The sequence below is a fragment of the Triticum urartu genome, chromosome 3 (assembly GCF_003073215.2).
Source record: "Triticum urartu cultivar G1812 chromosome 3, Tu2.1, whole genome shotgun sequence".
Taxonomy (NCBI): domain Eukaryota; kingdom Viridiplantae; phylum Streptophyta; class Magnoliopsida; order Poales; family Poaceae; genus Triticum; species Triticum urartu.
The window spans coordinates 28,172,474-28,187,396 of record NC_053024.1 but is presented as its reverse complement, the minus strand read 5'-3'; the positions used below and the strand labels follow the sequence as shown (position 1 = coordinate 28,187,396).

General features: G+C 44.3%; 1 protein-coding gene across 1 annotated transcript; it reads left to right on the top strand.

Annotated features, from left to right (window-relative positions):
- The first annotated feature begins 604 nt into the window (after nucleotides 1-604).
- LOC125542526 lies at nucleotides 605-3,650 on the top strand. Its single transcript, XM_048705593.1, has 8 exons — nucleotides 605-788; nucleotides 1,675-1,758; nucleotides 2,020-2,059; nucleotides 2,155-2,216; nucleotides 2,540-2,637; nucleotides 2,899-2,966; nucleotides 3,052-3,159; nucleotides 3,260-3,650. Exons 1-8 carry the CDS (start codon nucleotides 779-781, stop codon nucleotides 3,609-3,611), a joined length of 822 nt encoding a protein of 273 aa, XP_048561550.1. The 5' UTR covers nucleotides 605-778; the 3' UTR covers nucleotides 3,612-3,650.
- Nucleotides 3,651-14,923: the final 11,273 nt, after the last annotated feature.

Here is a 14,923-nt window from a genome sequence, read left to right as displayed (position 1 = left end):
GCGCGGCGGCGAGCACTACGCCGTCGCCTTCCTCGATCGCAATTGGACCGCCCAAGGTGACGCCTGGCAGTGGCAGTTCGACGCCCACGTCTTCTCGTCAGAGACATGTTCCTCGCTGGGCTTATCGGAGGCCTCGCTGGGCTTATGCGACCTCCAAGCAGATCGTGGTCGGAGCAAGCACACTGGGCTGGGTTGATATCTCACGCGGCATTACTCTCCTCTGCGACCTGTTCGACGAGTGTCCTGTCGTGAAATACGTCCCCTTCCCGGCGACAGGGGTTTGCGTCGCACCCTACTACCGTCTCACTCGTCACTCGGCGCAATGCTTCCACGATGTCGCCTGCTATGAGGATCTGATCAAATTCGTCGAGATAGGCTTCGATGAACCTGACTGCATGATAAAGGGTAAAGGCTGGAGAGCCACCACATGGATCAGAAACATCTCTTGGGGAAGTTGGCGCAAGCACACCAGAGTTGATGTCGCTAACATCTCGGTTGACCAAAGATATTCTGCTCTGTTGCCTGAGCTGTGGAACCATGAGACCCATAAGCTAGAGCTGAAGAAACTGGTTTTCTTACTACCCAGTACCCACCCTGAGCGTGCGCAACGATGATCTTCTCTACATCATGGCCAAGGTGGGTGGGGAACATGACAAGGCCTGGGTCATCGCCGTTGGCATGAAAAGTGCGGTTGTGGAGGGACTAGCCCCTGTTTCGACCGGACGGTACTGCCCCAGTACAATGTTCTCCCCATGTGCCTTCCCGTTACCTCAACTACATGACCCAAGGTCTGGTTATTCTGCCTTCTTTCCCCTTATACCTCATGTCATATGATTTACTCAGCATTATATCTTTTGAACTCTTGGTTGGTTAAGTGTTTACTCAGGACAACTATGTTCTAGTTTTGACATTATTGACATTAGACTGTTTGTGTTCATTATATTTAGCTGTTCATCAAACTTGAAAATCAACAGCTAGTTCAGTAACCTTCATGAGTTTATGTTTCATGCTGCGGTTAGTTGCAAGTATGCAAGGTGAAACAGCTGCCGATACTGTCAATGGAGAGAGTCAAGATGACTCAGGATCTTTGCGAGATGATTGGTACATTACTTCTTTTATTGGCATAGTGCTTATGTGATGTGAGGTGGTGATGAGCCAACTCGTTCTGTTCCTCAAATCAACCAGGGGAAAATTTGCATTTTACTCCGAATTGCATATTTCGGAGACTGTCAGTTTGGTTCTTTTTTTGGCAATTATTAGGAAACAAGTTGGAATATAACCATTCATGGCAGAGACTGTCGGTTTGGCATAGAGTCAATATGACTCCTGATTTCTGTGGAACGATTACTTTGATAAGTCCACTCCTCGAAATACTAGTTTTTTATGGGATTGATTTGGTTGTAATATACCACATCTTCAGGTGCAGATATGCATGCTTAAAGTTTTGATTCATGTCAGAGAATGTCAGTTTGGCATAGAGTCAAGATGACTCGTGATTTCTGTGGAATGATTGGGACATGACTTCAATAATTAGTGTCATGCTTATGGGGTTCGAAGCTGTTATGTGCCAACTTGTTCCATTTCTCTAATCAATCAGGAAAAACACATTTTAATTTGCATTTTCTCCCAGTTGCATTTGTTGGCAGACTGTCACTGTCATTTTTTTTCAATTAGGAAACAAGTCTGAAGAACCACTCGTTGGATGTGATGGAGGAATCTTGGAAGAACAGGAAATTCAAGCCGAGCACAGGATAAGAGGCAAGTTGCATTTCTTGTTCATGTTGATCTGCGTCTATGTTACGTATTTACTTCATTATCTATGTTATGCACTGTTTTCTTGGTACCGTTTGAATGATATGCTATCTCGTGCCTACCATGACATATTTATTATGTAAAAGATATCCAGAGAACAAGTACTTTGAGATTCCCCCTCATAAAAAAAATGCCCCCTTGAGAAGTTGTATCATCTCTTTCCACATTTTTTTGTATGTAACTCTTCCTTTATCAAATAAATTGCAGGGCCTGAGATGGGCAATCCAGTGGACAAATACTTTAAGAGGTAACTCGTGCATTGCTATCTTTACCTGTATTTGAATTTTCATTTGCATGACATCGTGTTGATATCTGCTGCTGCTGTTGGCTGCCTGTTGCCAGGATGAATGCTTCACAGTGTGCTCTGCAAGTGCTGTTGACTCAACGCTGGTTCAGGGAACTTGGTAATTGATAAGTCCACTCCTTGAAATACTACTTTTTTATGGGATTGATTTGGTTGTAATATACCACATCTTCAGGTGCAGATGTTCATGCTGAGAGTTTTGATTCTGAATTAATCTCCTTACTACCTCTGCAAATGTCTTCTCAGTTTAATCTGCAGCATTACTGTAAATTCTTGTTCAAGTCAATAATACTATTATTGGAGATTTTGTTGAGCAAGCATATCCGCTAAATTGTTACAGAACAATTGTTTGCTTCTGCGTATATTGTGAATTGACCGTGATGACCAAAATATTCACATCTATTTGGTGTTGGTCCTTTGCAGATGAATGGTTGGATTCTCAGGGATCAGCTTGCGATGCATACTGCAAATCACTACCTTACTGGTGTCCAGCATCAGCTCTGTGTTTTGATATTAAGGCAGTAAGTTCTGTTTTGGTGACTTGCAGGCTTAGTTAGTCCTGGTTTTCATATTCCGAGTCCATCATCGTGTTCTTTTTGCTAAATCATTGTGTCCTCAACTTCGTCTCGTTTTCTATCTTCAAACTGTGCACACATCTTCCCTTCCAGAGCTTCAAATTCTTTTTTGAAGTTTCTTGAAATACGACACAGCCATCACTAGCGTATTTGTATTCCAAAATATGAACTGTCTAGTTACCTAGATCCTTAAAAAAATTGGTGCAGGTGGTAAACTATGCTTCCTATAATGGTGATGGAGAAGGTGCTTCCATGGCTGTAGATTCCTGCTTACGGTATGTATGTGTTTGTGTATATACGAGGAAACTTTATGAACTGCACTTTGTTTGTGTGACTATATAACGCCTCTTGTTTCCCTAGAGCTTTGGACGATTTCTATAAACTACTGAAGCAGTCACCTCTGAGTGATCCATCAACAACTGAAGCCATGAAGCGTCAAATCATGGTTGCCCTTGGCGCTCTAGACAGGCACTAGCACTTGAAATGAAAAAAAAAATCCGTATCTACTTCAAAATCGGAAGAACCATTTACTGACCTATTCTTTTCTGCACGTTTTCCATCTTTTCAGCATCTTGGAATTTGTACCGCTAAACTGTATGCCAAGGAGCATACAGAAGGTGCTTGTAGATGTCTGCCTGGAACAAAAAGAAAAAACACTAGTATGTGAACACTGCGAGAAGCCAGGCCTTACAGAGGATGAATCTGACGAATGGCGGCAATGGGGATCAGACTCGGGGGACGAATCGGATGAATGGCAGCAAGGGTCATCCGACTCGGAGGATGAATCTGATGAATGGCAGCGAGTGGGACCTGACTCGGATGACTCCCTAGAGACCCGCGGGGAGAAGCAGGCACAGGTTCTGGATCGCCGGTCGGGGCACTCGTATTGGCTGTATTTTGTTTCCTGCGTATATTGGTAGTGGTGGCCGCAAGAGCGTTGAGCCATCCCACTTTAATGTCATAGAGCCAGTATCTTGTTATTCTCTCTCTTCTAGGAGCTCCTATGCCGTGCATGTAAAAAGGTAGTGTTCTGGAAACTAGTGTTAAATGAGGTTAATATCGGTGGTGGTTAATGTATTAGCATTATCCCTGTAGCTAAGTTCATGTGCTGCTGCTTTTGTTCCTGTTCCTTTTCCTGAATCAGATAGATTTGGTCTTGAACCTGAAGGACATGTGTGGCTATATGTTGTATCTGCTGCTTCTGGGCTCTCACAGGTTCAGATGGCACTGACAAGGTGTTGTGGTCACTTTAAGCTGCTCAGCAAGTTAGGGAAGGGAAAAACAATGGTTGGGAGTATTTGCAAATAACCACTAGGTTGTGCTAATATAACTGTCCACTATGAGGAAACCGTACTATTTGACCCTTTCTTTAGTTATTAAGATATACAATTATATACCCACAATACTTTACATGAAAACGAAAGAATAAAATTGAAAATGAAATCTTAAAACTAGTGAAAACAACCCCGAATGGTTTATAGAAATTGGGAAAAGCTCGCAGAAATGTTTTTTTCTTCTAAATTTGAGAAAATTTCATCGATTTGAAAAAAGTTCATTAATTTTGAAAAAAAGTATATGAACTTCGGAAAAAGTTCACTAAATTTTGGAGTAAGTTGGTGATTTGAAAAAAAGTTCACGAGTTATGCATTTGAGAAAAGTTGAACGATTTTGAAAAAAAAGTCCATCGGTTTTGAAGAAAATTTCATGAATTTGAAAAACAAATTCATGAATTTTGAGAAATACTTCATCAATTTTGAAGAAAAGTTCACAAATTTGGAAAAAGTTCACGGCTTTAAAGAAAGTTCATTGATTTTGATAAAAAAAGTTCACCAATTTTAAAACAGTTCATGTATTTTTTAAACTACAAGTTCTAAAAAATTATCAATTTTTAAAAGTGCGCGAATTCAGAAAAAGGTCACCAGATTTTGAAAAAAAAGACACAGATTTGAGAAAAGTTCGTTGATTTTGATAAAAGTTTCAAATTTGGAAAAGTTCACTATGTTAAAGAAAAGAAAAGAAAAGTGAACAAAGAAAGAAAAATAACTGGAGTAAAAACCAGGAAAAACCCGTAAAAGAACAGATTCATGAAGGTACCGAATAAGAAGTAGACAAAAGGGTTGGTGAGCACAGCACCCGTAGTTTTGGTTACCTTGTTTTGAAAGTAAACAGTATAGTTGACATTTCGAATTACAGCACCCGTAGTAGTTTTTGAAGGTAATAATAATAATAATAATGAAAATGGGCCAAGCCTAGGAACCAGCGTGGGTGTGAGCCGATTTGTTTCTTTGCCTTTAACCAGCGCCATGCTTCCTGGTACTTACGTTGGCTCTTCGGCGTTGGTCTTTCACGGACTCACGGACCCGACAACATTAGAAGCTCTTGCTTGCCGGGAAGCCACTGCTCTGGTCAAGGACTTGAGGATTACTAATATTTGTGTGGCCTCGGATTGCCTCTCTGTTGTCAATGATATTCATACTGGAACTCTTGGGATTACTGCGCCAGTTGTGAAGGAGATCAACAATATAGCTATATATTTCCTCTCTTGCTCCTTTATTCATGAAGGACGTCTCTCCAATAAGGAGGCTCATAGTCTAGCTAGGCATACTTTACATCTAGATGAAGGTCGTCATGTGTGGTTTTTTAACCCTTTTGATACTGCTATTATCTCTGTAATTCGTACCATTGATCAATAAAGTAAAGCATGTTAGCCCTCAAAAAAGAAAACGGCGCCATGCATCCTCTTCTTTCTCCGGTCTCACTAGTAGTTTGGCTGGCCCATATTCTGCTTGCTATTTTTTCTTCATTTTGTTCGACTGTCTTTGCAGTCGCTAATTTTTCTGCGTGTAGCTTGACTGTAGTTAAATCATGATCAAAGAAAAGAACAAAAAAAGGAATTATTCACGAACAAAAACAAAATAAACTTCTCTTAAAACTTCCAAAACATAAATGAATTACTCGTGAATTCAAAGAGTGTCCATGAATTAGAAAACATGTTCGCTAATGCAGAAAATGTTCATGAATTCAGAAAATGTTTGTAATTTCGAAAAATGTTTGTGAATTCAAATACACCCTCAAATTTATGAAAATTTTCATGAAATCAAAAAAACATTTGTGACTTCAAAAATACTTCAAGAATTTATAAAATTGTTCTAGAATTCAAAATAAATAAATAAACTCGATTACAAAAAATGTTAGTGAATTTGCAAAATATTTCCGATTTCAAAGAAGTTCACGAGTTCAGTAAAATGTACATGAATTTGACAGGTTTATACCTTGAGGGTATGCCCAAGTCATACGGCCCATCCAAAGGCTCAAGCCAATCAGAGATATGGTCCATAAGACAATGAGCTAATGGGGTAACATGCTAGGGCAATTGAAGTTGCAACCCAAGGGGTCAGAAACCAGGGGGATCCTTACCACCAGTCGATGTTGCCAACCACAGTCACAGTCACCACCAGCCTCATGGGCACCGCGGCAACCTCACCACTACTCCAACATGCCGGGAGCCGTCGTCGAGCCTCCACTCATCCTCCACGCCACCCATGGGAGGGCCCAGTCACCATCCCCACTGCTAGACACCACTAGCCCCCCCCCCCTCCCCCAGCCAGACACCACTAGCTCCCAATGCTAGAGACCACACGGATATGATACGTACGCGCTATACGTCCGCTCGGTGTCCGTCTCGAGCCCGCGTGTCGGCCACCCAACCACCACCGCTGGTCATTTTTAAGCCCATGCTTGTGTTTGGGCCTGCACGTTAGCCATAGAAACTCGTCATGCGTGTACTTTTTAATGCCACACGTGTCATGGGGACCCGACCAGTCCACTTCCTCCCCTTTGACCAGCCATCTTTCTCTTGCCCCCGGTTAGTCGAGGTCTAGCCCTAGCCGCCGCCCCACAGCTCCACCATCCGTCGATGCAACAATCCCGTGGAAGTGGATCCTGGCAAGCCAGGGAAGCACGGCCACGAGGCTGGGTCTTTATCAAGGTCGGGGCCAGCGGGAGGAGGCCCAACGACAGGCGGTGCCACAGTCGGATGCGGCGCAGGCGGCATTGGCGACGTGGCAGCATGCCTTTCCATGAGCGGCGTCAGAATTCATTGACCTAACCCAAGATGACGACGACGGCAAGTTGATTGGGCTTATTTTATGTTTTTAGTAATGTTAACTGGACTTTTGGGTCGTTTTTTAATTCAAAAAGTCGGACCTCAAATGTTAAACGCGTCCTCTACGTTGGGCGCACCTATGGGCTGGTAAAAAAATGGACAAACTCCGCATCCATTTTGGATCTTCGTGTTGGAGTTGGCCTTAGACTTTTTTACGGGGGAGGGGAGGGGTTCGGCCGTATTCTTTTTTTGGGTGTCTTAGTTTCGAATCAATCATAATAAGCACTTCCTTGGGCCACAATTATAAAAGTTTCTAAATATTTTAGTATAAACTACATACAAAATGAAATGAATGAACAAATACACTAAAATGTGCCTATCCTCTATATACACTCGATTCAGGAAAAAATTAGAACGTCTTATATTTGTGAATTGAGAGAGTATCTAAACTTCTACTCCCTCCGCTCACAAATGTAACATGTTTTAGATATTTTAATATAGATTACATATATATTGAATTGATTGAACAAACACACTAAAATTCGTCTATATACATCTCAATCAAAAAGGACATCTTACAATATGAGAAAGAACATCTTACAACAGTGAATGGAGATGCATATTTTGGTGATACTTACGGATGCCAGCACTGGAGCGTATCCACTCTTCGGTAAAAAGTAGTTTGATAGCAAGATAACTTGTAACGAACAAGTAACGATAACAGTAACAAAAGTGCAACAAGGTAGTCCAATCCTTTTTGTAGTAAACGACAGGCCGAAATGGTATCTTATAATAAGCAAAGCGTTCTTGAGGGCACACGACAATCTTAGTCACTTTCATCATGTTGGGTTGATTCATGTTCGCTACTTGGCTAATTTGATATGTGGGTGGACCGGTACTTGGGTGCTATTCTTACTTGAACAAGCCTCACACTTATAATTAACCCGCTCGTAAGCATCTGCAACAATGATAAAAGTATTAAGATAAAATCTAACCATAACAAGAAACATATGGATCCAAATCAGTCCCTTACGGAATAGCGCATAAACTTGGGTTTAACCTTCTGTCACTCTAGCAACCCATCATCTAATAACTACTCCACAATGCATTCCCTTACGCTCAAAGATGGTGAAGTGTCATGTAGTCGACGTTCACATAACATCACTAAGGGAATTACAACGTACATACCATCAAAATATCAAACGAATATCAAATTCACACGATTACTTGCAACATGACTTCTCCCGTGGCCTAAAGTAACTACTCACGAATAATATTCATGCTCAAGATTAGAGGGGTATTAATTAGCATAATGAATCTAAACATATGATCTTGCACCAAATAAACCGCTAGCATCAACTACAAAATGTAATCAACACTACTAGTTACCCGGCCCACAGGTACCAATCTGAGGTTTCGGTACAAAGATTGAACAAAAGAGATGAACTAGGGTTTGAGATGAGATGGTGTTATTGAAGATTGGCCTCCCAAATATGAGAGAGTTGTTGGTGATGACGATGGCTTCGATTTTCTCCTCCAGAAGGAAAGTTCCCCTAGCGGAATCGCTCCGTCGGAGGGCAAAAGTCCTTCTGCCCAAGTTTCGCCTTGAGACGGTGGCGCTCCGTCCCGAAAGTCCCCTTTATTTGTCTTGGTAACTAGATGTGCAGCCAACATTCAGCAAGTTCATGTTTAGACCGTTGATCTTCAATTGATTTCTTAGCATCATCTATGAATATCAGCTGAATTTAATCTGTAGCATTACCCTAAATGCTTGCCCATGTCAAGTATAATATGCTTGTAAATTTTATGTGCTTTCACTCTTCATTTATATGTATGTAACTTTCTTGGTGAAAATCTTAAGCAAGTGCAGCCCATGTGATAGCATTATTAGCTTTGCAGATATATGTATTTGGGGAAGACACATGAGAAGCAGAGTGTAGTGAGGACCAATTTGAAGGAAATATGCCCTAGAGGCAATAATAAAGTTGTTATTTATATTTCCTTATATCATGATAAATGTTTATTATTCATGCTAGAATTGTATTAACCGGAAACTTAGTACATGTGTGAATACATAGACAAACAAAGTGTCACTAGTATGCCTCTACTTGACTAGCTCGTTGATGATGAGGAACATAGTAATTTCAAAAAAATTCATACGCACACGCAAGATCATGGTGATGCATAGCAACGAGAGGAGAGAGTGTCGTCTACGTACCCTCGTAGACCGTAAGCGGAAGCGTTATAACAATGCGGTTGATGTAGTCGTACGTCTTCACGATCGACCGATCCTCAGTACCAAACGTACGACACATCCGAGTTCAGCACACGTTCAGCTCGGTGACGTTCCGCGAACTCATGATCCAGTAGAGCTTCCAGGAAGAGCTTCGTCAGCACGACGGCGTGGTGACGGTGTTGATGAAGCTACCGACGCAGGGCTTCGCCTAAGCACCGCTACGATATGACCGAGGTGGATTATGGTGGAGGGGGGCACCGCACACGGCTAAAAGATCAATGATCAATTGTTGTGTCTCCAAGGGGTGCCCCCTCCCCGTATATAAAGGAGTGGAGGAGGGGGAGGGGCCGGCCTCCTATGGCGCGCCCCATGAGGAGTCCTACTCCCACCGGGAGTAGGACCCCCCCTTTCCAAGTAGGAGTAGGAGTAGGAGAGGAAGGGAGGGAAGAAGAGAAGGAAAGGGGGGCGCCGCCCCCCTCCTTGTCCAATTCGGACTAAAGGGGGAGGGGGCGCGCGGCTGGCCTGGCCGCCCCTCCTCTTCTCCCACTAAGGCCCATTAGGCCCAATATACTCCCCGGGGGGATCCGGTAACCCCCCGGTACTCCGATATATGTCTGGAACCTCCTGAAACACTTCCGGTGTACGAACATAGTCGTCCAATATATCAATCTTTACGTCTCGACCATTTCGAGACTCCTCGTCATGTCCGTAATCATATCCGGGACTCCGAACTACCTTAGGTACATCAAAACACAAAAACTGATAATACCGATCGTCACAAAACTTTAAGCGGGCGGACCCTACGGGTTTGAGAACTATGTAGACATGACCGAGACACGTCTCTGGTAAACAACCAATAGCGGAACCTGGATGCTCATATTGGTTCCTACATATTCTACGAAGATCTTTATCGGTCAAACCGCATAACAATATACGTTGTTCCCTTTGTCATCGGTATGTTACTTGCCCGAGATTCGATCGTCGGTATCTCAATACCTAGTTCAATCTCATTACCGGCAAGTCTCTTTACTCGTTTCATAATGTATCATCCCGTAACTAACTCATTAGTCACATTGCTTGCAAGGCTTATAGTGATGTGCATTACCGAGAGGGCCCAGAGATACCTCTGCGACAATCGGAGTGACAAATCTTATTCTCGATCTATGCCAACTCAACGAACACCATCGGGGACACCTGTAGAGCACCTTTATAATCACCCAGTTATGTTGTGACATTTGGTAGCACACAAAGTGTTCTTCCGGTAATCGCGAGTTGCATAATCTCATAGTCATAGGAATATGTATACACTACTAGGGAAAAGCCTATACACAGAATTTTACCAGTAGCGCTGTACAAAATCAAGCGCTGCTGCTACTTAGTAGCAGCGCGCGTAAATAAACCGCGCTACTGCTATGACTTTAGCAGTAGCGCGTACCAGCGAAAAGCGCTGCTGCTACGTTTGAACTGGGCGCACATGGCTAGGCCAACCTAGCAGTAGCGCGTATAATGGCCCAGCACTACTACTAATCTCCTTAGCTGCAGCGCGCTTACGTGTAAAGCGCTGCTGCTAACGGAAATAAAATAAAGGGAAAAATGGGAAAAAGGAGAAAGTAATAGCAGTAGTGGGTTTCAGTAAACGCGCTATAGCTAACTTAGCTATAGCGCGTTTCCGGAAACGCGCTACCGTTACGTTTCACTTAAACAGTGGTTTCCCCCCACCCCGCCCCCCGGCCACCAATTCTTCCCCAAATCGTCCCTCGCCCTCGCCGCCGTCTCCTCACCGCCGCCACCCGAGGCCGCCCTCAGCCTCACCGCCGCCGCCCGAGGCCGCCCTCAGCCTCACCGCCGCCGCCCGAGGCCGCCCTCAGCCTCACAGCCGCCGCCCAAGGCCGCCCTCCACGTCACCGTCGGCGCCCTCCACCTCATCGCCGCCCGAGCCCATCCAGGACCGCCCTTGCCCGTGCCCGAGCCCGCCCTCTCCGCCCCTGCCTCCGTCACCGAGCACCTCCCCGCCACCGTCTCTCCCCTCTCTGTAAGTCCCCCACCCCTCCCCCTCACTCATCTCTCTCTGTATTTTAGAGAAAAAATTAGATGTTAATTAGATGTTTTTCAGTTAGGGCACTAGAGTTTTGCTAGCTTAATTAGGTTAGTAGTGCTGCTAGTAGTATTGCTACAGTAGGTTAATTAGGTGATGTTAAATGAATAACCTAAATGAATGAAATTAGTAGTTAACTGAAAAAAATTTCCTTTCATCATTATAGAGCACTAAAGTTAACTGAATTTTGTTCTATTAGTAGTTAAATGAATTTTCTTCTACACTTTGTTTTTGAATTAGCTTACGAAATTTGGACATGTGGTTGCTCATGTATATTTGGACACTGTTTGCAGGGAATGATGCTTAGTGGCCTATGTTTTGCCGGAATGTTGATTCATTTCTTTTCCGGCAAATTTCAGGTTCTCGATTTGTCCAATTTTTAGCAAAGCTCATGCCGAAATTTTCCGTGAATTTCAGCATGACTTGTGCTACAAACTAGGACATATCGAGTGCCCGTGATTTGCCGCACCAGGAAGGAGTCAACATTCCTGCAAAACAATAGGCCTTTTTATGTCATTATTCATTTTATTAGGTCTAGAATTAATTGACTAGATTTAATCATAGGAAACATGGCTAGCAACGATGAAGGACAGGGTTATGGTGATTGCGACGACGCCTACCGGATGGCAGACGAATTTTTTAGCCTTACCGATGATCAACCGATGTTATTGCTGGGCCCACCGGTGGCATCGGGGACTGAGACCGACACGCAGACCGGTGCTGAGACTGAGATCGACGCTCAGACTCAGACCAGCATCGAGACCGGCGCTGAGACTGAGACCGGCGCTGCCTCGGGGAGCGGAGCCTGTGTAGAACCGAAAGCAAAGAGGCAACGGGTTCCTAACAAACTCAGGACTACTAGAGTGGTGGTCACGGAGGTGGACGACGGCAATTTTGAGCCAATGGCGCCCGAGCCGATCCCCCCGAACGTCTTCAAGGTTTTCGTGGCCAGTGTCAAACCGGGCCACGAGAATTTGCCTCCTCCAGTACTACTGGGGGATGACGACGAGACACCGGGGCGGCTTGGTGATTGTTGCAATGCTGGGTGGTTCCTGTTGTAGCCAAAGAGTCTGCTTCGTCTGGAGGCGGCCGGGAGCACACCCACGAGCACGCAGCCTCAGCAAGGTATGAACATCAACACCCCACCTACCCAATTATCGTCGGGTGTCGGGTTGGGTGATAGCAGACGGGGTAAGGAGGAGGCTCCATTAGTCGCTGATGACGTCGCCATGGATGAGGATGAGGACGACGATGGCGCTGCTGAACAGTATGTCTATACTGGCGCCTCCTCAGGGTTTGAGCGTCATGAGTCGGTGCCTGAATTGCCGTCTCAACATATTATGGACGACCTTCCGGTAGTAAAGAAGTTTAGGAAGAGAGCGAGGAAAGGCAAAAAAGCTGTTTCTATGATCCAGCCGCCACAGCAGCCTTGGCTTCAGGACCGTATAGATATCCCCGGTGCGGATAAATGGCATATCCCCGGTCAACCAATCCTACCTGCAACAGCGCTACGGGTCAGATTCGGTGATCTAAAGAGACTTCATGACGATGTGCTGCGGGTAGAGAAAGACCTCATCGCCTCGAAAGATCCAGGATACCCACTCTACGTGGTTAACGTTCTGCGGAAAATGTCGTACGTCGACAGCTTCCCCGCGGATAAGTTCTTCCTCCGATTCGATTACATATTCGACATGTTTCACGTGAAGAAGCTGGATTTTACGTTTGTCCGCCTTTATGCCTTGCACATGAACTACATCATCGGGGTTGAGCAGATATCTCATATCTGTGTCGCTGACCCGTACTACATGCACGAGGGCTTCTTGGGAGTCTGCGCAAATCACCGTGAATACGCGAGGGATTACATCGTCAGTTTCATGCTCACCAATAAGGACAAGGGGGCGATTCTCGTGCCTTATCATCCCGTGTAAGTCATCCGCGCTGCTATCCTTCCTTCGATTTCAATCATTCATTTGCACGGTGGAGGCTAATTAATTTGAGGACTTATTTTGCGCAGCGGCGGGCGCGCCGTCCTCATCATCCTCTACCCCCGATTCTCCCACGCTCTTTACTTGGACACGTCGAAGAACATTCACAAAAAGGATTACACCCACATCAAGGATGTTCTCGATAGTGCTATGTATCACTACCCCAATCACTGGGTGGAGAGGTCAGGGACAAGAAGATGAGGGGCGGCAGGGTCGCCTTCGGCCATAAGACCAACTTCTGCTGCATCCAGCAACCGGACGATTCTCTTAATGATGGATTCTATGTCCTACACCACATGCTGGAGTACAGACGGGATCACTAGAACCTTCGCATGGCACCTTCTTCCGGCGATGCCCATATTCTGCAATGGGCAAAGGACATAGGAGATATCGAGGATCATCGACTTCGAGCTGAGTTCTATAACATCCAGCGCGAACTTGCCCAAAGCATCATGAAGGAGGTCGTCGGAAAAACAGGGATGTTCTACGGAGAAGGACAAATGTCGCGGAAAGACGTCCGAACATGGATAGCCTCTCAGCGTCTCGACCTGAAGCCTTTCACTAGGCTCGGGGACTATCTCCCTGACTTGGATGGATGGAACGACATGTTGGAGTGATTGTCGATATATGACAATGTGTCCGTTTAGTCCATACTTTCTGTATGACAAAACTTTGAGTTATGCACGGCGAAACTTTATTTGTGATGTAATTAAACCGTCCTCCTCCTCGACTAGCGAAAATCACTCTAGTTAGGGCATTTTGGGGTACGATGAACTTTGTTATTTATGCTTATGATATGTTGTTTTTATTTTTGCCATGTCTGTCTCTTTCTGTTGCTCAACTATATATGTTGCATATCATTGACTCATGTGATGATGCAGGTGCATAGATCATAGATGGCGAAGAAGTGCTATGCCAGGAGTATATATACGACAAGTGGCCGGAGTGTCAGGCCCTTCCGGTTTCCAAGCGACAGGCAGTAGTTAGTTTAGAGGTTCACGCTAATGCGAAAGAGGGATACGAACTCATGTTCTCAAAGTGATACTTCTTCTCGCGTATATCATTGTTTAGATGGATGACGATGTATTTGCATATCATTCGAGACTTGTATCGCTATTTTCGAGATGATGACAAGAGACCACTTTGTGTTGGATGATGATTATGATGATGACATGATTTGATGAGACTAATTGTATGTATATGCTATGATTACATTTGTATGTGTATGATATGCTAAAGATTATTGTATAAAGCCTATTCAAATACAAAACAAATACAAAACAAATATGCAGGAAAAAAACTAATAAATAAACTAGTAGTAGCGAGGGGGGAAATTTAGCAGTAGCGCCGCATTGTCAGTAGCGCGTCCCAGCAAACAGCGCTGCAGATAATATCAGTAGCGCCCTTTCCCAAAGAGCGCTACAGCTATTCATGTATAGCAGTAGCGTGGGACAACCGGCGCTACTGCTATACGTTAGCTGTAGCGCCTTATTAGTAGCGTCGGTGCTCGCGCTACTGAGAGGCCCAAAACCCTCGCTGCTGGTAGGCTTTTCCCTAGTAGTGATAAGTCATGAAGAAAGCAATAGCAGTAAACTAAACGATCAAGTGCTAAGCTAACAGAATGAGTCATGTCAATCACATCATTCTCCTAATGATGTGATCCCGTTTATCAAATGACAAATCATGTCGATGGCTAGGAAACTCAACCATCTTTGATCAACAAGCTAGTCAAGTAGAGGCATACTGGTGACACTATGTTTGTCTATGTATTCACACATGTATTATGTTTCCGGTTAATACAATTCTAGCAT